The sequence below is a fragment of the Cariama cristata genome, unplaced genomic scaffold (genome assembly GCF_000690535.1).
Source record: "Cariama cristata isolate BGI_N322 unplaced genomic scaffold, ASM69053v1 scaffold7308, whole genome shotgun sequence".
Taxonomy (NCBI): Eukaryota; Metazoa; Chordata; class Aves; order Cariamiformes; family Cariamidae; genus Cariama; species Cariama cristata.
In genome coordinates this window covers 25898-51065 of record NW_009629386.1, presented here as the reverse complement: position 1 = coordinate 51065, position 25168 = coordinate 25898, and the positions used below count along the sequence as shown (strand labels likewise).

Here is a 25168-nt window from a genome sequence, read left to right as displayed (position 1 = left end):
CTGTTTCAAGGACATGCATACTGAACGCTTGAGGAGTGAACATGCATTAATCTCTACAGGATCATGATCTCCATTTTTTTTAACTTCTGTGATTAAGAGTAACACTCTGTCCCAGTGAACTTGACTTGTTAGGTACTTCTGTAACAGCACCTGATGTTTTCCGTTTGTTCTGCTGCTCCTTTTCCACACTAGCGGGATATGGCACAGGAATCACTGCACGCAAAAAAAAAAAATATGATAGAAAAAAATTGTATTCTGAGCTGTCTTGTCTGTCAGGAAAGAACTTAGCATGCTTAGTTGTTCCGGTTGGATGGCAATAATAAATCTACTTGCCTTAGATTTATTCACTCCAAATACTATCAAACAATTCTGTCGCAGGATGCTGTGCTTATTTCAAGGTTCAGTTGGTTGCTGGTGTTAAAACCACATAGCATCCATTTCTCCTGCTGCAGAATTAGTCCTCAGCCAAGAAACTGAAGTTGTTTCGTCTCTGCATATTCTGATGGACTCACTCAGGTGAGCACCAGGCAATAGCTAAAGCAACTGCTTTGGATGAGTGTTCTTTAACCAGTGGGTGGACAGCTGAGACAGTCCTCCCCCCACCCCGCCCCTGCTCCACACTGGCTGCCCTGTGTCTTGCCTTCCCCCTCTTTCCTGCACTGTACACATTCCCCCAGAGGCAAGGGTGCGGGTGACTGGAAATGTGAAAAGTCACCTGATAGGATGCTGCCTGACTCCCTTCTCTCTGTACAGCATAAGCTCTCCTGTCTGCTAATAGTGGAAGCAACTCTGCAAGGCTTTGCTCTGCTAAGCAAACTGCAGAGTTTGCTGCAAATGCGAAACTGAAATCCTTCCTTGTACCACCTACTTACTGTCCAGGGCGCTTGTATATCTTCTTGCCTACTATTTCTTTCCCCAAACCTCTCTTCTCAAGAGGAAGCTCTATTCTGCTGCTAGCAATGCATCCTGAGAGGTGGCTATGTTGGTGTTACCCTGCTTTCTATGTGTGGGCATTCGTGTTCACATCCTTGAATAAAGGTAGGCTCTCTTTGATACTAGTCTCTAAAATATTTTCTAGTCACTGTCTTTGCTTCTGTTTTCCTAGACTGAATTCAGTGTAAAGCTTCTACCAGCTATTTCTAACCTGAAATCTGTAACATTTCAACAGTATTTTAAGAGAACTAAAGCAGTTCTAGTTTTCACACATAAAACTCTTCATTTTGGTTTGATAACTTATTAAGGAACTGTTTCTAGCAAAGAATGAAAGTGAAATAGGGGTTCTAGTGATTTCATTTGGTGCTTGAATTTTGCAGTTGCTTAAATGATACAGGCTAAAGATATGCACATTCAGTACTCACACCTTTAAAAGTAAAACTTGATATATTTTTGTTCACTGTTGTTTGTGATCTATAGTTAAATATGCTGGAATGATTTCCATGCACAAGTCTTTTAGCAGAATTTTTGCTTTTAAGACACCACATCTTTTTTTAAAGTCTCACTTCTGCTGACGATTAAGACATTTATGAATTACAGTGCTTGTGTTAGGAAGGCATAAAGCATTGTCTTAAAGCAGCACCAATGGGATGAGAATCTGTAACTGAAATATAAAAATCAAAGGCCTAAATACTTGTCTGTTTCTGTTACTTTATTTTAAAGCATGTATCTGTTAAGAAACCAGTAAGAAAATTTCAAATGAAACATGATTTTAGACTCACCAGCTTTAGTCCTGAGACTTTGGTAAGAAACTTCGTTCACACAGTAGCGTACTTCTAGTCACAGTGCGATGGATGATGATGAGGAAATCGGAAAAGGAAATTGCAGTTTCTTTTTTGGATAGCACAACACATGATATACAAACTTCCAGACTTTACAGACATTCATGTATCTTCTCTGGATGATGCTAAAAAGATGAAACAAAACATCAAGTCATGGAAGTTTTACTAGAATTTTCTTTCCATACATGTAAGTCAACAGTAACCAACATTTCAGCTTTTAATCATGATAATCCCCTGAATCGAAGCATGCTTTGTATCACCTTAGAGGCAGAAATGCCCTTTTTTTTTCAAAAACAGGGGAAGGATGGCCTAAGCATGAAAACAGTGCAGCATGCTGAGACTAAGCATCTCCCTGTAGGACATCTGTGCAACCACAGGCCCTTGTGTTCACTGAAGGAAATGTAAATTGCAAATTTATGTCCTATATTGTGCCAGACACCACGGTGCCTGACACAAACCCCTTCTGTGTTCAATATTTGCAGTCATAAAGGCTTATCATGATTGCTTTCCTGACATGTTCTAGTGCAGTCTGGGACTAACACAAAAACTTACGACCACGTATCTGAAAAACTGATTTTTCCTCAGTTGCCTCAGTAATATCTTTGACATCATCACATAGCTTTGATAACACAGCTATGCTCAATATGAGGAGCTAGTTCTAAATCTTTGCCTTACAAAGTAGTTTGAATTTAAGTGCTGGATTGTAGTAGTGCATTGAAATAGCAAAGTTATTGAATAAAAGTATTTTTCTGAGCTGATGTTGCCTGTCGACATGATTTAATCTTTCCTTTTGAACTCAAAGTCTGTAGCCTTTAGCACTGTGAAAATACTATTTCAGGTTTGGGCTGTATGTTACAGATTAAGACCATTCTTGACTCTGCAATGAGATAGCTCGGTGCCTATCATATACCTTATTCCCGCCAAGCCATCGGGTCTATCCTGCGTTGAATGGGGGTTACAGCTATGATCTTCTTGTTCCCAAAGAATCGCTATGTATTACAAAGGTGCATGCTACTCTATAAGAAATTTTAATACTTCCACTTTTTTTTCTCATAGAACTTAATAAATGAACTTCCTTCAGAGCAAAAATCATGCTATCTAAAGAACTGAAATAGCATACATGAGGATAAAATGTGGTGATAGTTTTTAAGACTAGGAGGCGTCATTATAATCACCAAAGTCCCTGACATAGATTTTGATCCAGTAGTTGCAGCCTCAAGCTTTTAATTTCTGAGTAAGTAGCTATGCTTTTCATAAACTCTTAGTTTTACCATAAAAACTTCCAAAGATAAAATTCACCACGTTTCTACTTTTTCTACTTCACACACCTTATTCTACTTTGATCTAATGTCAGAGTCGGCCAAATGGAGGCCCATAAGCTAGATCCAGCTTAGGACACATTTCCATTCAGGCCATTACCTTACACTTTGAGGAGACAGGGAGCAGTGGGCAACGTCCTGCAAGAGAATGCTTTCAACTGGCAGCTGCCTTCTCTCTGTGCTCCTGTGTCTTGATGCATGGTTGCAAGGATCCAGAAATACAGCATGGACTAGTATGTTGTCCTGCACCATCTTTCCCTCTTCCTTACCTCTGACATAGCTCTTCTTTATCTTTACCAACACAGATACCACAGCCTGCGAATCAGAGGAACGGTTATTTCACAAACTCTTCTCCCAGTACAACCAGTTCATCAGGCCAGTGGAGAATGTGTCTGATCCTGTCACAGTGTATTTTGAAGTGGCCATTACCCAGCTTACAAATGTGGTAAGACTTGTTACAGAATACTCCTGAGATTTGGGGATGGTTGCAAACACGTGCAAATTGCTAAAGCAGAGATGTAATTGTGATGGTTGCACCTACAACTTTCATAGTTGACATTGTCATGTGTGCATATGTGTATAAGCTGAGACCTTTGCTTTCTTTCTGTCAGCTGCTCTAGTTGCTCAGACAAGCGGTTTGAACTACACAGATCCATTTGCTTACTTTGTAGCATCAAATTCCTCCACTCCAGGTAGCAGCCTCTGGCACCCAGAGCAGCAATACCACATGTTCAAGTCCGCTCTCCACAGTGCTAGCCCGCTCCAGAGACTAGCCATGTGGCGCAGTTCTCCCGTGGTTCTCTCATTTCCCCGTGGTCCTGAGAGATAGTCTTTTTGTTTCAAAATAACATAAGAGATATGCAGACTGCAGAGTGGTGTTTTAAAGCATGGAGCTGGGGATGAATGTTGTGTGTTCTGGCGTGCACTGTATACAAGGGTGAGTGTGTCTGAGGTGGCAGACCTGCTAGGCAGGGCAGAGGGACTGTGGAAGAAGCAAAACCTGACCTTAACCCTTGTTGAATTCTGCTGTTCTCTGGATAATGCAAATTATCCACAGAACTGAGGCCGGATTTTGATTCTGAGGTACCTAGTTGAGTCTGTAATGAAGTGACAAGCAATCAGTGAGGAGCAACATTCAACAGCAGCCAGGAAGCTAAGTTAACTGGGAGTATAAATGAAGGCATTTTAAGTTCTCATGGTGAAGGCAGTTGTCACCTTTTGGAGTTCCTTTGTCAAAGTATTTTGTTTCCATGTTAAGGTAGCTTGACAGGTTTCAACAGGTAGGTCTCACATTGCAGCCCCTGGCTCCCAGTGCTGTCTTTGGAGAAAAAAAGAAACATCATATGTAAATCAGTGGATTTTCTCAAGAAAGAGTAATAATTTTTACAAGAACTTAGATAGTTTAATCCATAGACAGGAACCCTATTGGCCTTTCAAAATTATCTTTGTGCTTAATCTTCAGTACCTAATGTAGAAAATTCATCTACAACATTTTCTACCTTTGGCTTGTAAACATCTTAAATTTTTTGAGTCCACATGCTTAAAAACTAAGAATTACTCAAAGCAATATTCTTGCAGATATTTTCATTGTGAATGTCAGCCTGCATTCATAACTTTGTGTAATACGAGTCTTTCTGAATACTTTTAGGCTGAAGACTCATTAGAACAGGATACAATCTTTTATTTTTGTGTCTCTTGCAGTGCCTTCCTGATTTGTTGCTGATTGGCAATAGCAGTAATTGACTGTAAAAAGCACTCAGTACAACAGTGACCTAATTTAGTGCTGATCGAGTGCATCTGTTCTAGAGTTTTGCATAGAAATGCAAGAACACTGTGGTACAGATGCCGTTTTCCTTGAATCTTGGCCAGTACTGTGCAGTGTAAACAGAGCTTTTTAAACACTGAATCCAACAAAATACATAGCTACCAGCAGAACCTTATTCCTCTGGTGCTGGTCAGAATAATTGTAAGTTTTGTGTTCTCCATGTACTCAGCCCCTGAAAAAAGAGTACAGATCTTTGTATGTCTGATATTTGTGGGGCATAATTTTTCAGTAGGGTTTTAAAAATTTTTCAGTAGAGAGGGACTGTGCACAATACATAAGCCCCCTGAAAATAGCCAGAACAAATCTGATGTCAGTTAATGTGGAATTCTAGTTTCCATTTTTATCGAGTAAGTTTATGGCCATCTCAGGATATTGTAACTGATTTATGGAGTGAAAATGTGCATGTCTGTGTTTCTTTCTAGGATGAAGTCAATCAGATTATGGAAACAAATTTGTGGCTAAGACACGTAAGTGACTGCATTGCATTTCTCATGCATTTTGCATTGATATGATGAAATGTGTGTTATCTTGTAAGCTACATCTATAGAATAAGTGCTTGTTTTGTAACAAGGATTTTAAAGGTATGAATAAGGAGAAGCTCCATAAACCAAAGCCACATTTGAAAAAGTAATTTCTTTATTCTTGTTTCCAAGAAGCTAAATCTTCCATCTTTCCTGTGTGGTATATTCTCCTCCAACTTCATGATCAGTGGTTTATCTGCTAAATCTAGCTGGATGTACCCATTAAACAGTGATTAAATATGCAGCTCTGCAGTGTTAGGTCATCTCCATATTGAAGATTCCAACCAAAACATTTATTAGCAAAAGGAACATGCCTCCATTTTTCCCGATGGTTTTAGCATTTGTACATAGATAAAGATCCTTAGAGGACCTAAACTGCTGAGAGAAACAAGCCAACTTCCACGAAAACCTGTTTCCTTCAGGCACTGATTGTGGTCCACACAAAGCTTTCTGTAAAAGACACTGTACTGTAAAAGATACTGATCAGGATCTTCAGGGTAAGGTGCAAGAGCATGGAGCATGGCCCCGTAACAGGGCACTAGACAGCCATGCAAGAGAGCTGCTGGACATCCCTTGCTGCCCCTGACTTGGTAATTCACTACCCCTGTGGAACCAATACTGCCCCCTGGCAGCAGCTGCCTGTTAGGGTGCATTTATACCTCTTTTCTCATTCGGATGCTGGTCTCCTTTGATTCTGGCCGCCTCTAACCTGCAGAGTGCACTCTCCTGACAGCAGCAGCAAGGCCCGTATTTCCTCTCTGCAGTGGGGAGGTAACCTTGAACAGGTAAGGGTCTATACTGATGTAGCAAGACAGAGGACAGATCTCAGCATGTCAGCAATGGATAACAATTGGCATCCCATCGCCTCAGAGAGGAGGGAGTAGCAAATTAAATTCATACACATCCTGTGTTTCTCCAGGTCATGGCCTTGCCTTTCAGACCATTGTCCCCTTTTACACGTGCTGCACTTTCAGTTGTTATCATAGCCTGTCATTTTACAGGAAGATCTGAGAAGGAGATATTTGCTGATAATACAAGGTTTTGAAATCTTTGTCCATTCTTCTTTCAGATTTGGAATGACTACAAATTGCAATGGGATCCCAGAGAATATGATGGCATTGAGTCTGTTCGGGTACCAGCAGATAAAATTTGGAAACCAGATATTGTCTTGTATAATAAGTATGATGAACACTCTTCCATTTTACCCTTCCTCTCCAAAGTATTCTCTTGCAGTGTGCGTGAAAGACATTTTACTTTCATCGTAATTTTCTTTTCCTCATTTGTCTTTCTAGTGCTGTGGGAGATTTTCAAGTCGAAGGCAAGACCAAAGCCCTCCTTCGCTATGATGGAATGATCACCTGGACCCCACCAGCTATTTTTAAAAGCTCCTGTCCTATGGATATTACCTTTTTCCCATTTGATCATCAGAACTGTTCACTGAAGTTTGGCTCATGGACCTATGACAAAGCCAAAATTGATCTTCTGATCATTGGATCTAAAGTAGATATGAATGACTTTTGGGAAAATAGTGAATGGGAAATAGTTGATGCTTCTGGCTACAAACATGACATCAAATATAACTGCTGTGAAGAGATCTACACAGACATAACATACTCCTTTTATATTCGAAGGTTGCCAATGTTTTACACCATAAATCTGATCATTCCCTGTCTCTTTATCTCGTTCCTGACCGTGTTAGTTTTTTATCTGCCATCTGACTGTGGTGAGAAAGTGACTCTTTGCATCTCTGTGCTCCTTTCTTTGACTGTATTTTTACTGGTGATCACAGAAACAATCCCATCCACTTCTTTAGTAATTCCCCTTGTAGGTGAATATTTACTCTTCACTATGATATTTGTGACTCTGTCAATTGTCATCACGGTGTTTGTCCTGAATATACATTACAGGACTCCAACCACACACACAATGCCCAAATGGGTAAAAACTGTCTTTCTCAGCCTGCTCCCCAAAGTCCTGTTGATGCAGAGGCCACTAGAACAGGAGAAAAAAGCAGAAAGAAAAATCCCCAGAAAAAACAAGAAGGGATCAGCCAATCCATCAGGCAAGTCAAAGCACAGCAAACACAAAGATCCCAAATTACACAAGGAGCAGCGATGCAGTCACTGTGACAAGACAACTGAACTCTCTACCACCAAAAGAAGACGACTGAGCCATCAGTCACTGAAGTGGATGACAGAGCACATGGAGTACTCCCCAGAAGTGAAGGATGTCATTAGTAATGTTCAGTTCATCGCAGAGAACATGAGGTCTCAAAATGAAACCAAAGAGGTAAGGGAGGTAACTACCCAGCTGGGCATAGGGCCACACTTGGAGCAAGTGAAAACATGATCTAGGAGGGCAGCCCAGAGGAACTGGAGTTGTTGGGTCTAGAGAAGAAAATTTTGAGACCTATAAATGGGTCAGTTTCCTGCAGAAAGGGAGGAGATAAAGCATCCCTTGGGGATCACCATTGGGGATGGAACAAGAAAAGTTATCATCTCATCCGTTCTTCCTCTATCCCCAGTGGATAATTTAAGCAGCAAGACATTTTTAGATTAGACATGAGGCTCACCCTTCAAAAGAAAAGAAGAGGAGCATCAGACTGTTGCGGCCATGAGGAATGGACTTTGATCAGCAGTGGTTCATAGGGCAAGGGATAGGCTAGACGGGACCCTTCAAGGTCTCTTCCAACCCTACTTCTGTAGATCCTCAGAAGCAACCCTCTTCCACTGCTCACCAACTGCTCAGCCCTGGTAACCAGTCACATCTCAATACTAAGCATGTTATTTGCCAAGAAGGGTGCTGTTCTGTGTTAGCAATGGAACAAGCAAATTTGGGAACTGCTTTTTAAAGAACAGGGCTAGTCTAGCAGCACAGTAGTTGATCTGGAGAACTATTCTCAGCCAGTGATAAATCTGGTAAAGATATTCCTTTCAGAATGCTGTTATCTGTACTTTATTTCAGTCTCATGTGATCTGATTTTTTTTCCAGTGATTTGACTAATTGTGGCAATACAGTCTTTTCAGCCATGACAAACATACGTTGAAATAAAAGTTGAGTTTTGGGGGAAGACAGCTTAAGAAAAACAGACAACAGATGAATAAAGACAGATTAAAAAAAAAAAGAGAGAGAGGCATTTAAAAATGAGGCTTGGCATTTGAACTAATGGATTTGCTTGTGTGAGATTATAAATCTTTCATCCTAACTGGGATTACTGTCATAGAAAATGATGCACTTTGGAATTTAGAGAATTCTGGGGCCACGTCCTCAGTTGTAAACACAAGCAGCTAAAAGCAGCTCCAAGAAGGACTGTCCGACATGCCCCCACACCCAGGCCTCACAAGGAATAGGTGTTCTCTGACACTTCAAGATGTTTTAAAAAAGTGTTTAGAACCCAATGAAACATTTGTCTTTGATCTGTCATTAGATGTTTGCTTTTGATTTTGAAATTTTTTAGATGCTCTATGATGGCAAAATCCATTTCAAAATTAGATGCTGCTGTATTTGTATTGAAAACCACAAATGCTTTGTGAGGGAAATGTTGACAGATATTCTTTCTATCAGAATATTTGGTTGAAATCAGTGCCAATTCATGCTATTTCTGTGCAACCCCCAAATTACTTGGTTTTCCCTTTTTTATGTCCTGCAGAAGATGTTTCATCTGAAAAAGTCCATAACTTTCTGAATAAAGGGCTACAGTTAAGGCCTAGTAACTGAATTGATAGGATGAATGGATAATACGTGCCAGCCCAAAGCAAAAGACAGGAATCTATCAGCACAGAGGAGGGTGGGGATTGAGCTGAGCCTTGCTTAGTTGCCTTATGCCCTCAATGTTTTTCTTGACCCCAGCGTTTTAGCCCTGCTCTCACTGCCACACCAGCTGCATAAAACGCATCTGTGTAACGTATTCAGCTGATTTCTCTGATGCACTCCAAAAAAGAAGAGGCTTTGAGTGGAGTCTGAATAGCATGCCGCCTCAATTATACAGCTCATGATGAGTCTTCCATTGCGAGTTTTGCTGATTTGCATTTTGCAAATCTCTCTACCACGTGAAATTGTATTCTTAGTCTGGTGTGTGCGTCAGCAGCTCTGTATCTTACCTTTCAAAACATAGTAAGGGTGGGAAGCAGGATTTTTCATTTGAGAAAAATCCTCTCTTTGGAGAAAGAAAGGGGTTTGTTCTTGGGTAAGCACTGATGAAATGATTCTGCAGGCTGCTTCTGCTTCACCCAGGCATACAAAGCTGTATGTCATGCACTAGTCTTGTATAAATACAAGGCCTTTAAAAATTGTGGCAACATTTACAGCAGCTGGAGTTCTTGCTGCATTTTCTTTCACAACAAGTACAGCAGCAGCCTCTTGCAGGAAAACATCAAGAAATTGGGGAAAAAAAATGGAAGATCCCTCAGCAGAGAGCTCTTAATCAGTGACTAGTTTTATATGAGTGAATGTTCTTCTGATGCAGTGGTCCTTGTATGTAGGTACAGTTTAAAGGACAGCAACTTCATTGAATGTGGTTCTAAGGTATATCTCTCAGACACAGAAAATCCACTCTGGCCTGCTTAGCACATGGTACTGTGGTTTGCTCGGTCAGGGCCCTTGCTTTACTGTAGTCCATGTGTCCAGCTGTCCAGTTTGCTGAAGTCAGTGGGGCTCTCTTGGAGTGACAGTGTGGCAAATCAGGCCAGAATAGCAAACTGTCCCCTGTGTGGGCTGTCAGGATAAATCCTGTGACAGGGTCTAGGGATCTGCAGCTGCGGTGATTCTGCCTGCTGTTAAACCACCCCACTCTGCACCCACCACATGATCAAGTCCTATTTGTTAATGTCAATGTCACAACCATAGCTTGCCAATAGACTTGAATATTTAGAAAATTCAGCAGACTAGGACAATGTTGAATGTTCTCAGCCAAAAGTGGTAAATACTATTAGAAAGTCATCGCTCTCTAAAGACATTTGAAAACTGCAGCAACCCTAAGCATGACAAGCAACATTCTTTGCATGTGTGTTCTTCCTCACATTCAAAAGCACAAGAGACATTTCTGCTGCATAATGTCAACTTGCAATTGCATGTTATATTACATGCAGTTTATCCTTTCCATTTTTTTTTCTCTTGCAGGTGGAAGATGATTGGAAATACGTAGCTATGGTGATAGACAGAGTATTTCTCTGGGTATTTATAATCCTTTGTGTGTTTGGGACTGCAGGCCTCTTTATCCAGCCACTAATAGCAGATACATAACTTGATCCACTGCTTTTATCTGCTTTTGTTCTTTTTTCATTTTCAGTTTGGAACTGTCCCCTATATTTCTCTCCTCTTACATAACCCCTCCCCTCATCGCTTCCTCAGCACCCAGCCACAGAGGAAAGGAGAAAGAGAGGGAAAGGTCCTCTGGGAAAGCAAACAATCTAAAACAGAATGAGAAGAGGACTGAAAATGGGAGATGAGCATGTGGTCTTTTTACAGCAGGCAGAATGCCTGGGATTTTTAGAGTGCCTGCCTGTCTTTCCCTCAATGAGGTCAGCAATAACAATCACACTGAGGATGACAGGAGCAAATTGAAGTTACTGAGCTTTTCATAGAATCATAGAATCATTATGGTTGGAAGAGAACTCAAAGATCATCAAGTCCAACCATATACCCGATGCCACCATGCCTGCTAAACCCACTAAACCATGTCTTGAAGCGCCACATCTAAATGTTTTTTGAACACCTCCAGAGATGGTGACTCTTCTACCTCCCTGGGGAGCCCGTTCCAATGCCTAACAACTCTTACAGCGAAGAAGTTCTTCCTAATATCCAACCTGAACCTCCGCTGGCGCAACTTGAGACTGTTTCCTCTTGTCCTATCAAGACAAGAGGAATTCCCTTGGTTTCAGTACAGGGGGCTATTAGGACAGTGCAGGCACTTCTGAGTGCATTGCCCAAAGAGCACTCTACCTGGCTTCATTTTTCTCTCCAGGTCATAACTTTTCCTCAGCTTTGAGTTAATTTATATTTCCTCTCTATTTCCTTGTACAAGAGCTAGTCTTTGGTATGGCACTAAAATGAGGTACCACGGTCCTACTGGCTGGACCAATGCTCTTTGTTGTGTTCTTGTGTCAGGGCAGCCAATAATCAAAGTAAAAGTACAATCAAACCAATCCCTTGACCCTGTAACATTTTCAATACAATCTAAAATACAGGGTCCCCATCTTCTGCAATATATGTACACAAATGAGGGTCCCAGATCAACAGAGCACATGTTTATGTTTATGTTTGAAGTCAGACAGGTCTTAAGGACTTAATCATAGTTGAAGACAAACAACTTAGCATTTTGCACTGCATGTAGCCTTGTTGACATCATTTGAAGCATCCTACAGTTGCCAAAGAGGAATAACCTGGATGCACTATGGAGAACAAGAAAAGACCTGAACTATCTGTGGTTACCATGTAAGGCATCCACATTGGAAATCCACATGCTTCTAAGACCTTTAAAAACTAGTTCATCTGCCGCTTAACTCTGCATGTGATCAAAATCCCCTTTACTTCGTGATACTGAGTACCAAGACCTTGGTGAGCTCCAGGAGGATTTCCAAGCCACATTTCTCTCATCAGGTTAACAGTGGTCCCAGTCCCCAGGTTCTGCTCTGAAAACTCTTGCTTGCTCAGGCTCAGACATAAGCCCAACAGTGAAGGGTTTGTCCAGAAGTAGCTACTCATCACAGACAGAATTGGCTTGACAGCATTGGATTGACCTGAGTTTTCATCTGTTTTGAAAACCCAAGACCAACTCGGATTGCACATATCCCAGCAGGAGAAGGCTGGCTATCATGAATCCTGTGCAAAGCTGGGCACCTTGGTCCATGCAGTTCTGCAGCAATTTTTCTGTTTGCTGCCTTCTGGTGGGTCAGTGCTGTGTGTGCAGACCTGTAAGTGTAGGGGCTGTTCCTTTGAGGCTGAGGTTGCTGCTATGTAACCAGGTTCCCCACCCTAGCGCATTTAATCCTGAAATACTTTGTAGAATGTGCGCCTGATGTGATTTCTATACTATGTGGACAGTTTACCCTCAGGTCCCTTGTCTGTTTAGATTCCTGTTGGTTTTGTGCTGGAGAATTCTTCTCTAAAACGCACCATTCCAATTAAAGCCAGTGGCTTCAAGAGTAGAAAGCCCTCCTGTCTTGTATGAGGCTTTACATTTAACTGAACAGTGTCAGTGCAGTGTTTTCAGTGTCTGCCATGTATCATTCTCTGCTTTGAACATCAGCAGTCCTTGGAAAGTAGGACTCTGTTTCTGAAGTCCCTGACTGGCCTTTTGCTCTTTTTTGATGTTCCATAATGAAGAGAATAGGACTGAATAAATGAGATAAAGGTGGAATGACAAGAATATAACTCTCTTAATCCAGTAGTTGAAATATGTAACGTCACGATTTTCTAGAAGAAAACAGTATTTTCTGTAATCCCCCTGAATGTTGCATAATTATGTAGTGACTGACAGACAGAAGTATGAATAAGCATGGTTTGTTTTGTCAGCTTGTCAATTAAATATCACTCCTGGGATATACTTTCTTGAAGACGCGCTGTTTTTTTAAAAACTCCCTGCTGTACAATATGTTTAGGGATGCTACTAAATGACATTTGCCTTGCTGACACTTTAATCAGAAAGCAGGGGAGGGAAAGAAAGGGAATTTGAAGAGGGGAGCTGCATTCTAAGCCCAAAAGCTTCATTTCTACAGGAAAGACATCTGACTGCCAACATTCACTGTTGCAGTCTGTGACCACACAAACAATGAAAATATTGCGGATGAAGGTGTACTGCCTTAGTGTCTTAGGCATGACAGCTACTACCCCACAGCCAGGAAGATGACTTTAGCAAAATCTCTGGCTTTTTGTCAAAACATTCACAACTGTACAACTCCTCATCTCCCGTCGGGAGGCCTCAGTGCCCCAACACCAGTTCCCTGCCTTTGTTGTACACATCTCTCTGTCTTGCCTCTGGACCTCAAACACAGGGTTTGGAGAGTTTAGCTCATCAGCCTGGTATCCTAAGAAAGTAAGATTTACAAAGTGATGTTCTGTCACTTTCTAAGAGTGTACTATTTCCCCTTCCTTCCTCCCACCTAATAACTTTTGGATCCTTTTTTTGCCATTTTCAGCTGTGTTTGGTACATTCAAGACTGGGAGTCTTGCGTATACCTGTCAGCTTTGTGAAAGTAGTTGGCTGATGAGAAAGAGAGAGGATGGGGGACACGATAAGCATTTCACCTTGGAGAAAGCTGCAGTAGGGGCCCATCTCTGAGCAGACATGTAAGAACCCACATAAAAGTGATTTTTTTGCTTTCCCCAACTCTTGTTGGGGGACCTTGTAACTGAAATACCAAGAAAAGTTTCAGCCAGAGCTGGTGCCATCCCAGATGCTGAGTTGGGTCGCACACCGCACACAGCCACAGGTGAAGTACCCGTTCATTGCAGGGCACACAGACTGGTGTGTCTATACTCGCCCCATCAGCTCAAAAGCCACATCAGCAACACCCCTCATTGTATGTCCCAGTGATAAGTATAGCACTAGCAGCAAGAAATCTCCTTTCCTTGAGAGAGATGACATATATGAATTTATTTTAAGAGCACAGAAGAATTTGACATCTTGACCAGCTGATTACATTCTCTTCCAAAGGGAGACCATCTTTCCACTTTCCCCCACTAAAAGGTCCAGAGGAGTTTGTCATATTTGTGTCTTGGTGAATGGATGATACACATGGTCCTGCCAAGCAGTGCCAAGGCCCTCTGTCCATCCCACTCAGTGGGTGAGGGTGGGGGTGAGGTTATATTTTAGATTCTGTGCGCAGTAATCCGGAGTGATGACCATCGCTAGAGGTTCAATCAAAGTCACACATTTACTGAAAACTTGGCCATTTTACAACAGATGGTGGCTTGGCAAAAGTTACGATTATATTACAACAATAAACTGGCAGCAATATTACCCTTAAGTGCCCAGAATGAAATACAACAAATTCTCAACAATATTACTGTTATATGCCTAGAATGAAATACAGAAACAGAGATAGAAAGAGAGAGAGAGATGTGAGAGAAATAAAAGAGAGAGGAGGGGTATCACCAGCCTTGGATCCAATGATGGTCTGTCTTTCTCCTGGTTGTGGTCCTCAGGTGGTGGGCATGTGTGTGTGGCTCCTTGAAACTTCTCTTTTTATAGACCTTGGCTATGCCCCAGGGGAGGGCATTTGCCCTGGCTGGCACATGTGTAATCTTTGCTTTGAAAACTTTGAGAAATGGGTCTGGGGTAGCTGTGGAGCTCCGGTGGTCATCTAGCCCCTTCCCCCTTTTTCCTTCTGCGTGACCAAGGTACGACCTTTTGTCTGCACAGTCACAGTTCATGGGCACGTACGTGCAAATGACAGACGGTATCTCTGTTCACAGTATCTCAGTTGACATAATAGGGGAGTTGGCTCACAAGGCGATGCACACACACAGAGACACACACACACCCCACCCCACCCCAGCCCCATCATGCTAGCCCACTTCTGGTTGCTGGACAGAACTTGTTTTGCACCAATGTTTGAGGCACCCCTGTACATTAACCCGTTCAGTGTCCCACACCCGGGCAGACCAGTGCCCAGAAATCAAGGCAGCACATGTTGAGGCAGTAGTAAGGCAGAGAATTGCTGAGGTTTTTTTTAAGATTTGCAATTTGCGAAGTTGTCATCCACAGGCAGGGCACATGGAGCAGAGGAAAGCACCCCATCAGAGGACTGTCTGCCCAAATGTCCTGCCTGGTTGTGTTTTTCAGTTGTAGGCCAGACTGTGGGACATGCTGAATGCATTTGTTGGCCAGGGGCAAAGAGATTCAGGGAAGCTCAGAAAGAACACAAGGAAATAATGATTATTGAGACTACAGATGTAGCAGTCCCAGGTGCAATGCTAGGAAAACCAGAGGCCAAAAGCCATACCTGTGCAGTGTTCATGCGTCTCCCACTCCAAGGACCTGAGCCGTGCTGACTTTTATAAGCCAGAAAAAGCAGCTTGGCATCAGACACAGCCACGTGAGATGCACCTATGTGGTGCTTGTGGGTGGGCAACCGAAAAGTCACAAGGTGAGGACAGGACCATCTGCCCACTAAACAGCTGAAGCACTTGCCTAATAGAGGATTTTTGTTATCTGTCATGGCTAACAGGCAGCCTCCGGCAGCGGTGCTCAGGGGGGTAACCTATCACTAGTTGATTTCAAGAGTCTGTAAATGCTGGAAAGAAGAGCTCCCCGGCTGTTTTGCTATGGATATTTCACAGTACTGACCAGGGGAACAAACTGAAACAATGCAAGAAGAGAGGAGCAGCTGGTAGTAAAGTCAAGGTGGAAGAGTTTTATACCAGTGTCTTATGTTAAAACATCTGTCTGTATATGCTAAACTAAATGGGTCTGTTCTAGGTTCCTGCAGTACAGTAACCACATCTGAATGCTCCCTCCTCAAACTCACACACAGAGCTAAAAAGTTACAAGGACTTTCCAAGAACATGACAGCTCTTCTGTTTGAATAGATTTGAGACAAAGCTTTTAAAATGGGCTACAGTCTAGACTCTGTTGACAACGAAACAACAGCAAAGCCCACCATCTGAGCACTCTCACCCCAGGAATCATTTACTAAATACATCTTTATTAATAAGGATTGCACAAGTGAACAGAACTTTCTGCAGTGACATGACAAGGTGGGATGATATTAACTCACAGAGCGCTGGTGTGCGCACATGATCCAAGCACAAGAATACCTCCATGTATTTTAACACCTTCTAACCTCCATCCCTAGGGAGAAATTTTCAAGCTAAAAGTTTCAAAGATAAAGCTTTAACACCAGATTCACATTTAGTTTGTCAAAAATTTGATCCCCAAATCCCTTGCTAGCCTTGAAAACATTTGCAAGTTCTGAATGAGATTTTCTAAAGCACTCCAAGTTGGCAAAACACTGCCCCAGCAAAAGCGATGAGAACTTCATCTGTGTGTTTTCTTTCAGGTTTCATTTACACTTTTAAGAGCTGTTTCTAATCATACAGAAGGATGCTATTTAAATGAATCAAAGGAATGAAATTCTGAATTGTCTGGGAAATATGAACAAGCCAACACCCAAAGATGTGTCTTCCTGGTAGCCAGCCCACTGCACAGCTCTGAGAAGAAACTCCACTTCTGCAACAACTGCAAGTTTCATTTGCCGAAAACAACGTCTGCAGCTTCCCTCCAACTGAATTGTTCAGGAAAATCACTGTTGCCTTATGGAGTAGCATAGCTACCTTTCTCCATGAGATATGCTTCAGGTGATCTTCCACTTCCACTTGTTTTGTGAACGAGCAGGTGCAGGAATCATAGTTTCTAAATGCAGAGCATGCAGAAAATCTTTACTTCTTCAGCTTTTTGGTACGTTACAGAGTAGCAGGCAAAATTGCAAATAATACTGAAAAGTGGGTACCACCTTGTAGCTTCCTGACGGCCAAGAGGAGAGATAAAGTGTGCATGCCATGAAGGCTGGTAGCCAGTGGGCAGTGATAAGTTCTGCCACTGTTGAGCTGATTCTGCAGCAAGGTGAGGCCACAGAGTCAACGTTTTGAGCATCTTATCTAAAAGACATTCGTGTTTTTTCTGACGCAAATGCTGTGCGATTGCCAGTTCTGACACATGCACAAAGCAATCTGTAGAGACTTTGTGGTTTTTACTTGGAAATGTAGATAAACTGAGTACTGGTTTGTGTTCCTACTGTAAATTCTTTTATAAAGTAGCATTTTAACTGACAGATCTGCATTTTAAACGTAATCATTGTGCCAGAAGTACTATTTCCAATTTTAACTAATAATCTTGCCTTTTACTGTAATATAACCAAGCTACTAGTAAAATACTTATAACCCAATTGTGCAACCCCAATTCACTTTAGGACTCAGCTATGCATGAAGCCTTTCTCTGATCTCAGCCAAATCTGTAACTGGTAGAGTTGTATGAAGACAGAAAGCACCAGTCAATGCCCGCTGTTACTGTCAGCTTCCCTCGTTCTTGCTGTTGCTTCCCGTCCTGTACAATAGAGACCAAACTTTGGAGGCACCACGACCCCTTGGCATTGTACTTGTTGTTGTATGCTACTGTGGGAGCATTTTCTACAAAGTGCTGTTCAGCCACATCTGTAACGCAGGGGTAAAGATGAGAACTGAACCCGTCACTGACACCACCAGAAATAACCACAGGAAGATCCGATCCAGGACTTGAGCTACAAATTTCCAGTCTTGGACAACCTGGGAAGGAGAGAGGGAGGACAAACAGAAACAGTAATGAGCCAAGTACTTTGTTGATACTTGTACGTATATTTCAGCTCCAACAATCTTGTTTTAAAACTAGAAGTTTGTAGTGTGCTATATCCTAAAACTCACCCTGATTACCTTTTCAGCACCCATAGCTGCACATCATTCAAAACCCCAAAACAATTCCATGGTTCTGCACACATGGTAATCAGACTTCTTTCAGCCTGTGCAAAAGCTTTTAGCTAAGTTCATATGTGAAACTTTACAGACTGAAGCTTGAAGATGTCTTTATAATGAACTGGGTTTCTTTTCACAGAACTGCATTTCCCCTGAAGGGCCAGGATTTGGCTCTAGCACAGCACATTGGCACAAACATCGCTTCCAGTACAAGTGGTCCCATTGGCTTGCATTTGCTTAAGTGCTCTGTTGGCTCGGATTTTGTCCATTCGGGAGGGGGATTTTGCATTGTGAGTACTGGCACAACCCTGCACACACAAAAGAGCTATCTACAAAAGCTATTCAAGGGACTTTTGTTAATAAAAATTATTTCAGCTTCAAACGGAAGGCTTCAGTCGTGGACACCATGTGCTCATATACTGCATGTTTGATTATTGTTCATCTTTCTGTTGAATTCCTCTCAGCATACTTTGAACAAAGCCCTGGCTTTTGCTAGGAGTGTTCTAACAGAAGTTTTTCTTTTTTTCTAGGTGCATTGCTATGCTGTCCTACCCTCACATGAGATGCATTGTTTATACACACAGTAATTTGCCATTTTAATAGCCGGGTGGATTGTTGGGAGGAGGAGAAAGATGGTAGTTAGGGACCAATCTGAACTGATGTTAGTGAAAATCTAGAAGACCTCCACTGAAAACAGGGCAGCTACACTGTGTATAGTCACTGGGAGGCCAGGACTGAGACCTAGCAACTCCAGTAAGACTCTGCCTGTAAGTGTTGTGAAAGATACACTTTCAGAGCCGGTGACAGTTCAGAGGTTTTCCAGATTCATGTCTATCCCCAGCTTAAGCAGGACGAGGCTATTCAAATAATCCCAAAACAGGAATTCCTCCAGAAGAGGCTGCTGTGGCCTCTTGCATCTGTGAAGAGCAGGGACTCTCACAGCACAACACAGTTCTCCTTGAAGCAATGCATTTTCCCAAAACCCATATTATTTATTAAAGAGGGGAAGCTCCCAGGAGGTGTCTCAGATGAGAGCAGGAGGAACAGGCAAAGGGAAAAGCATGCAGAAAAGGAAAGAGCTTAGAAGCCATTGCTGTCAAGGAAACTGTGATCGCTCCTTGCCTTCCCTTCACCTACCTGTCTGATGAAATGCTCCTTTTTAACATGCCTGGAAATATATCGAATGGAGTCGGCTGCCTTTTCCAGAAAGGCAATAACAATTTTCTCTCCGTCTTTTGCTTGCTTGTGTTTCTGCTTTCCCAGAAGCTTTGATTTCAGGGTTGTTTCCTTTCCTTCAGGCTCTGAGAACGAGTATCGATCTACATGGCCCTTCATGCAGAGCAGCCGAGGCAACTTCTGGAGGAAGAGTCTTTTAACCCAGGGAGCCATGGGATGGTAAGTTGCTGAGGAGCGGTGGTGGACGTTGATAACAAACACAGTCACGATGATAGAGAGGGTCACAAAAATCATGATGAACAGCAGATACTCACCGATTAGAGGGATGACTTTGGAAGAAGAAGGGATTATTTCCTCAATCACTAAAAGGAAAACAGTGAGGGAGACTAGAACTGATGTAGATAATGAAAGCTTTTCTCCTTCATCTGAAGGCAGGTAAAAGACCAGAACAGTTAGAAAAGACAATCCCAGGCAAGGGATTATTAAGAAAAGAGTGTAAAACAGTGGAAGGCGTCTCAACACGAAGGAGTAAGTGACAAATGGGTAAGAGTACAGCCCATCCTTCCTGTTGCCTTTCATACCTTTGGCATTTAAGATCTCCCACTCCCCGTTATCAAAGAAGTCTTTCCTGTCTACATTTTCATCCACTAAAATCAAGTCCACCATACTGCCGTCATATGTCCATGACCCAAACTTCATGGAGCAGTTCTGCCTGTCGAAGGGGAAGAAGGTCACATCCATCGTGCAGGAACTCTTATAACTGGCTGGTGGCGTCCAGGTCACCACTCCATTGTACTTCACTATGACTTTGGTCATCAGGGATCCTTCAAAACGTCCATCAGCACTGGGAGTTGGACAGAAAGAAACAGTACCACGTTCAGGACTGTGTTTGCCCCAGTCCTACCCCTTCACAGCTCTGCTTTCTACCCATCACCTGGAGCACAAGGGAAGCCAACATTCACACTACCTAAAGAAGCAGCCTTCTGACAGCACACACAAGCTTCACGGTGGCTGACATCCCTTGCCCAAGCTCTGGCCTAAGCCCAGAGCAAGGAGCCGAGCTACTCACTTTTCAAACAAAACGATGTCAGGAAGCCACAGGGACTCAGAGGGGACACGGATGGCGGTGATCCCACCGTATTCCTCTGGATTCCAGTAGAGCTTGTGGTCGATCCATTCCTGTAACAAGCCAGCAGAGTCCTCTGCCCACTCATACACAACATCCTCCCACCATCTGCCTCAGAGGGACTGCACTGCACAGCACAATGGGCAGAGCTTGGTGCAAGACTGCTCAGCTGCAGAGAAGATGCCAGGCAGGCATGGGGCTGAGGGATGTTAGTCCCCACAAGCATGGCCCCTCCAGCCATAGGTGAGCCCCAGCAACCCATCCCTTTGCAGGCAATCTCAAGGCAGGCACTCCCGGAGAGCACTTGGCTCTCACTTCACTCACTGTCCTGCCAAGTCCACCTTAGGGTGGTCCAGAAGGAAGGAGCCACTTCCCTTGGGCACTGCACCTCTTCTCTCCAGGAACCAGCCGATGTTGTTTTTGACTGGCACTGACCCCATAGAAGAGCGTTGGCTTGTATGGCTACTACTACCCAAGTGACAGAGAGGTGGCCTCTAATTGCTTTTCAGTGGAGACCTGGCTTTTTTCAGTGAAGGGAATACAACACCTAATATTTGTACACTGTCCTTGCAAACCAAATCATTGGTCTTTCATCAGAAAGACATGCACACTATTGCAGGAAAAATACTACAACGCTATTGTAACGCATGTGGTTACAATCCTAGGAGATAATACTTAAAAAGCAAAAAAAAGGGGAGTCCTGTCCATTTTCACCATGCCGAACTCCAGAATAATTTTTCTCTCCTCTTTTTGTTTTTCAGATGGGGAATTTCTAGTAAAGTAGCTCTAGCAACCTGGAGATTTTCACAGAGATGCAGTGGAAAAGCAGCTCTCTGATCCCTGTTCATTATTGATGGAGGTTTTCACTTGCCCACAGGAATAGCAGTGAGAGGAAGCAAGAGCTGCAGACTGTGGTCAATACCAAGAAGCGGAAGATGAACCACTTTCCATTAAGCTCCAGCACTAAGAGCTCCCCAGGGATGTGGGGGCCTCATCCTTCTCTGGGCAATTTCCTCCAGGACCTAAGGATGAACGAAAATGCAATATTCTCTGCTTCTCCCACCATATTGTTCCCCTCTTACTTCTTCGATTCCACATGCTTTTTACAGCTATACATACAGACACTTATTATTGCAGTCCTTTACAGTGTGACAGCAACACAGAGACTCAGTAGAGATCTAAATACAGACAATGAGATCAAGCGTCTTCCTTCTCCAGGCGCAGGGAAGGGATGGGGCCCAAGGTCATGGGCAGGTGGCTGGTAGACTCCTCCTAAAATCTGGCCTGAGGCACATGCAAAGGAGGCAGTTGCCCAGAGTGGTACCATGGCAGGATTAATGGCCCCACTAACTGCACTAGAAGAGATATGGACCCACTCTCCGAACTGCCCCAATGTCTGGTGTCACCTATCAGGCAGAGCCCTCCATCCCTGGTTCCTCCTGCTGCTGAAGGAAGGATGGGAGCTGTTGAGGAAACAGAAGAGGGGTCATTGCTGCTCTTAGCCTCAGCAGCAGGGACAGACCACACCACTTTTAGCGTGAACTTTTCTCTGTGGATGGGCATCTGCCAGAGGTTTCCAGCAACCTGGGCTGTTAGGTGGGCACCCACTCACATGTGTCCTGGGCACCTCCTGTAATAGGTGCAAGGGGGCTTAGGCTGGAAACACCTGGTGTGCAAGGGAATAATTGGGGCTGACAGCAGCAGCAGCCAACACAGTCAGCTGGTAGCCTGCACTAACACAACAGAAGCGAATACCCTGTGAGCCACCTGGAGATGTAATCATCCCTCTGGAGGTGAACTGGAGCAGCCCCTTGGCCTGGGTTATCTGCTGCACCTGCAATAGTCCTCCCTCCCCCCTGCCCTGCATTGATTTCTCTCCCAGCTAAAGTGCTCTTTCATGTCTGCAAAGCAAATGGTTGCATGTCTTCTTACTAGGGCAGAAGATAGATTGTGTGCAGACTTCGAAGATGAGCAGTTTAAAACGGGAATCTCCCTGTGGGCGATGCTGACACAAACTGTAGCAGCAGATGTGAAAGGCCCTTTCCTGTCTTCTCCCTTTCTTCCAAGTTGCTCCAGTCTCTCCTGTTGCTCTCCCATTCCTCCAGTTCTGCCAAATTCCCATCTCTGGCCTGTCACTCAAGTTCCTAACCCACAGCAAGTGGACCAAGAAACACTGGACCCAGATTCTCAACCCTTGCTAGTAAACTCCATGCCTTGCCAAAACCCAGATACTTTCTCAGCAACCACTAAAAGCTCCTTTGCACCTTCTGTGTCTGCCTGCACACACATTATCAAGTCCCACCACCTGGAGCATCTGGCTGCTTGAGGTAAAAAGAACGAAAAAAAAGAAAACCCTTGGATTTAAGCTTTCGTTACTTAAGAAAAGCCAGACTCTTGCAGAGAAATGATGACTGATTCCCCTTCTACCTCACACAACAAGAGTGACGACCAGACTTCCTTGACCTCCCCGACTCCTGCAGAAGGACTGGATCTGTGTTGTTAGAGAGTTCTGGTTTGTTTTAGTGTTTTTCACTTTTCCCTACCCAAAAGAAAAAAATAAAATTAGTTCTGCTTAGTTTAATGGACATTTTCCTAGTTGTTGTGCTTATGCACTCTAATAATCTTGCAAGCACTGGATTGCATGTGGGACCCATTCATGGTAAGCCTACAGGAATGGCTGACTCCCAAAGCAGGACATTTGGGTCAGGCGACAGGTATTTGGTGCTCAGCCTGACCTCCTGGGAGCATCTGCATGTGTGAAAATCAGAGTCTATGTCGCACTTATTTTCGGCTTCCTTTGCATCTTATTTGGGCCTTGATGTTCTCAGCCCCTCAGACGGAGAAGGGGTATTGGAAACGGTAACAACTAGTGAGACTCCAGCTCAGCCATTCTGAAAATCACAGTGCTGAGTTACTCTAGGGAGCTGCCCTGGCTAAAATCTGAGCACAGACTCCAAAGGCATCCAGAGAAATCAGCATGTCTACAGTACAGACTGCTGGCTGTGTCCTTCTTTTAGCCACAGCGTGAGGCAGAAGGATCAAAGTGCCTTCCCCCTCATCCTCACCCTGCCCCACACCTGAGAGGCGATGAGTGGATGGGGGCAGGTCCCTGCCTCCTGCAGCATGCTCGGCATAACCTGCAGCAGAATGTAATTTCCCACAACGAGAGTGGTGACACAGGCTCCAGTCTGTAATTCTGGGGAGGTCAATGCTGCAATACAAACAGGGTGCTCAGTGTGGGTGGGCTAACCTGAAACATCCCCACATAGGTTCATGCAGCAATGGAGAGAGGATCCGTAGATGTTTGTCTGCATTAGCATCTCAGGCCTAATGCCCTTGGGCAGCCTGGAATCGCATTTGGCCTGCTAATGTGAGTCAATACTTCAGGTCCCTCTCTTCTGCAGTCACTGTAACCTGGGTGAAGATGTCACTCAGTCAGAGGGATAAAGGCTGCCCCAGGGCATAGGAGATTTTGCTGTCCTGGATGGAGCAAGCAGCCAAGTCTTCCCCAAGAAGAAGGAGATGGTCAGACCCAGGAATATTCTGTCAAAGGCTGCCAAAGGTTGTAAAATCTTTCTGGGGACACTAGCAGGAACAGAGAGAATGAGGAGGGTGAAGTGGGTTGATTTCACAGCTGCAGACTGCAGGGGGAGGTGGGTTCTGCAGCCTGCAAGGAGAGAGGGTGGGAATGGGGAGAGGACAGAGGGGGGGCGGAGGGGCACGAGGGGTTACCTTTGTAGGAGGGCTCTGCTGTCTGCCCAAGTGGGCACTCAGACAGAGTAAGAAAGCCAAGATCTGGCCCTGTGCACATGAGGGACTCTGCAATTGCAGTTGAAGGTGGGGAAAACGTAACACCGCATCTCTCTCAGGGCAGGCTCTCAGCAGTTGGATTCAGATCAGCAGCAAATTAACCCAGCAAAAGGGGAAAATCCTGTCCTCCCTGCAGCGAGGGGATGTCTGAGCTTCTCCCTCTTCAAGGGAAAGACCGTCTTTGCATATGATGTCCACACGGCTTTTAGGGGTCCTGCTCTACCCAGAAGCGCACAACCACTGCAGCACTTCAGGTACCAGAGTGAGAACAGAAACTGAACCGCATTTCTCCTCTACCAGCCCGGTGACCCCTGGGAACCATTTCCCATAGTATCATTTCAAGTATGGCTTGGGCTTTATGTCCTCTGCCTAGGATCAGCTGACATGTTTATAGATACTCACACCACTGAGATACTTAAAATAATTGTCACAAGGTCAATAAACCAGTGCAATGTAATCTAAACCAAATGCAGTGTTCTTCAGGAGTGAAGAAGAAAGGAGACATAACAGTTCAACTTGTACCTTTCCCCCATTTGTATAAATTATCATCACTTACAGAAGCAATTATGTTAGAGACATCTGATTAATTTGCCACAGATTTTAACTGGGGGTGGGGGGGAGTGTAGCATGCTGGTCTTGTCTTTCTCTTTACTTATGCTGAAGAAGAAATCTATCCGAGGCACCACTCTTAGCTCAAGCAAGAGAGACAGTACTTGCATGACCTCTAAGCCTGAGACAGGATAGTCCCTCAGGACACACACAGCATCCAGGGACAGCTACTGGAGTGTCAGGAGATGTTGCTTCCCTGAAATACAGCTGGCTTGAGCACACAGCTGGGGTGCAGGCCAGGAGAGGAGGGTACCCTGTTTCCTAAAGGCCTATCTGCCTGCCTCTCTGCTGCTTTATGCATTTGCTGAAGTGAGAGGAATAAAGTAAAAACTTCAGGTAAGGTAACACGGTGCTGCTTTTGTCTGGCCACTTGATGTCACGAAAGGGGTCGGATGGCGTGGTGAGCAGCAGGCTGGGATGGCTGCTCAGGTCAGCAGCCCAGCACTGAAAGCAGAGATGGGATTTGGTCTGATTTACCTGCTTCAGCCACACGTTGGTTGTCATCAGCTGATTCTTCTCATCCTAGGGTGACACAAGGTAGAGAAGACTGAAATAACAAAACA

At 43.8% G+C, this 25168-nt stretch overlaps 2 protein-coding genes across 2 annotated transcripts in view; one reads left to right on the top strand and one right to left on the bottom strand.

Annotated features, from left to right (window-relative positions):
• The first annotated feature begins 786 nt into the window (after positions 1-786).
• On the top strand, positions 787-11015 carry CHRNA6 (cholinergic receptor, nicotinic, alpha 6 (neuronal)). The gene is made up of 6 exons (XM_009705141.1): positions 787-1038; positions 3400-3539; positions 5342-5386; positions 6510-6619; positions 6733-7729; positions 10559-11015. Exons 1-6 carry the CDS (start codon positions 960-962, stop codon positions 10679-10681), a joined length of 1494 nt encoding a protein of 497 aa, XP_009703443.1. The 5' UTR covers positions 787-959; the 3' UTR covers positions 10682-11015.
• A 6151-nt stretch (positions 11016-17166) lies between these two features.
• The window catches only part of CHRNB3 (cholinergic receptor, nicotinic, beta 3 (neuronal)), a 12996-nt gene continuing 4994 nt past the window's right edge, over positions 17167-25168 (bottom strand). The window contains exons 3-6 of the mRNA XM_009705140.1: positions 25083-25127; positions 20130-20239; positions 19022-19904; positions 17167-17701 (exon numbers count right to left, since the gene is read on the bottom strand). Coding sequence (XP_009703442.1) covers positions 17567-17701; positions 19022-19904; positions 20130-20239; positions 25083-25127 — 1173 coding nt within the window. The 3' untranslated portion in view covers positions 17167-17566. The remainder of the gene's footprint in view (positions 17702-19021; positions 19905-20129; positions 20240-25082; positions 25128-25168) is intronic.

Coding starts and splice junctions, on each gene's coding strand:
- CHRNA6 (XM_009705141.1), top strand. CDS start 960: ATGCATCCTGAGAGGTGGCTATGTTGGTGTTACCCTGCTTTCTATGTG. Junction 1,039..3,399: donor GTTCACATCCTTGAATAAAG/GTAGGCTCTCTT, acceptor TTACCAACACAG/ATACCACAGCCTGCGAATCA. Junction 7,730..10,558: donor CTCAAAATGAAACCAAAGAG/GTAAGGGAGGTA, acceptor TTTCTCTTGCAG/GTGGAAGATGATTGGAAATA.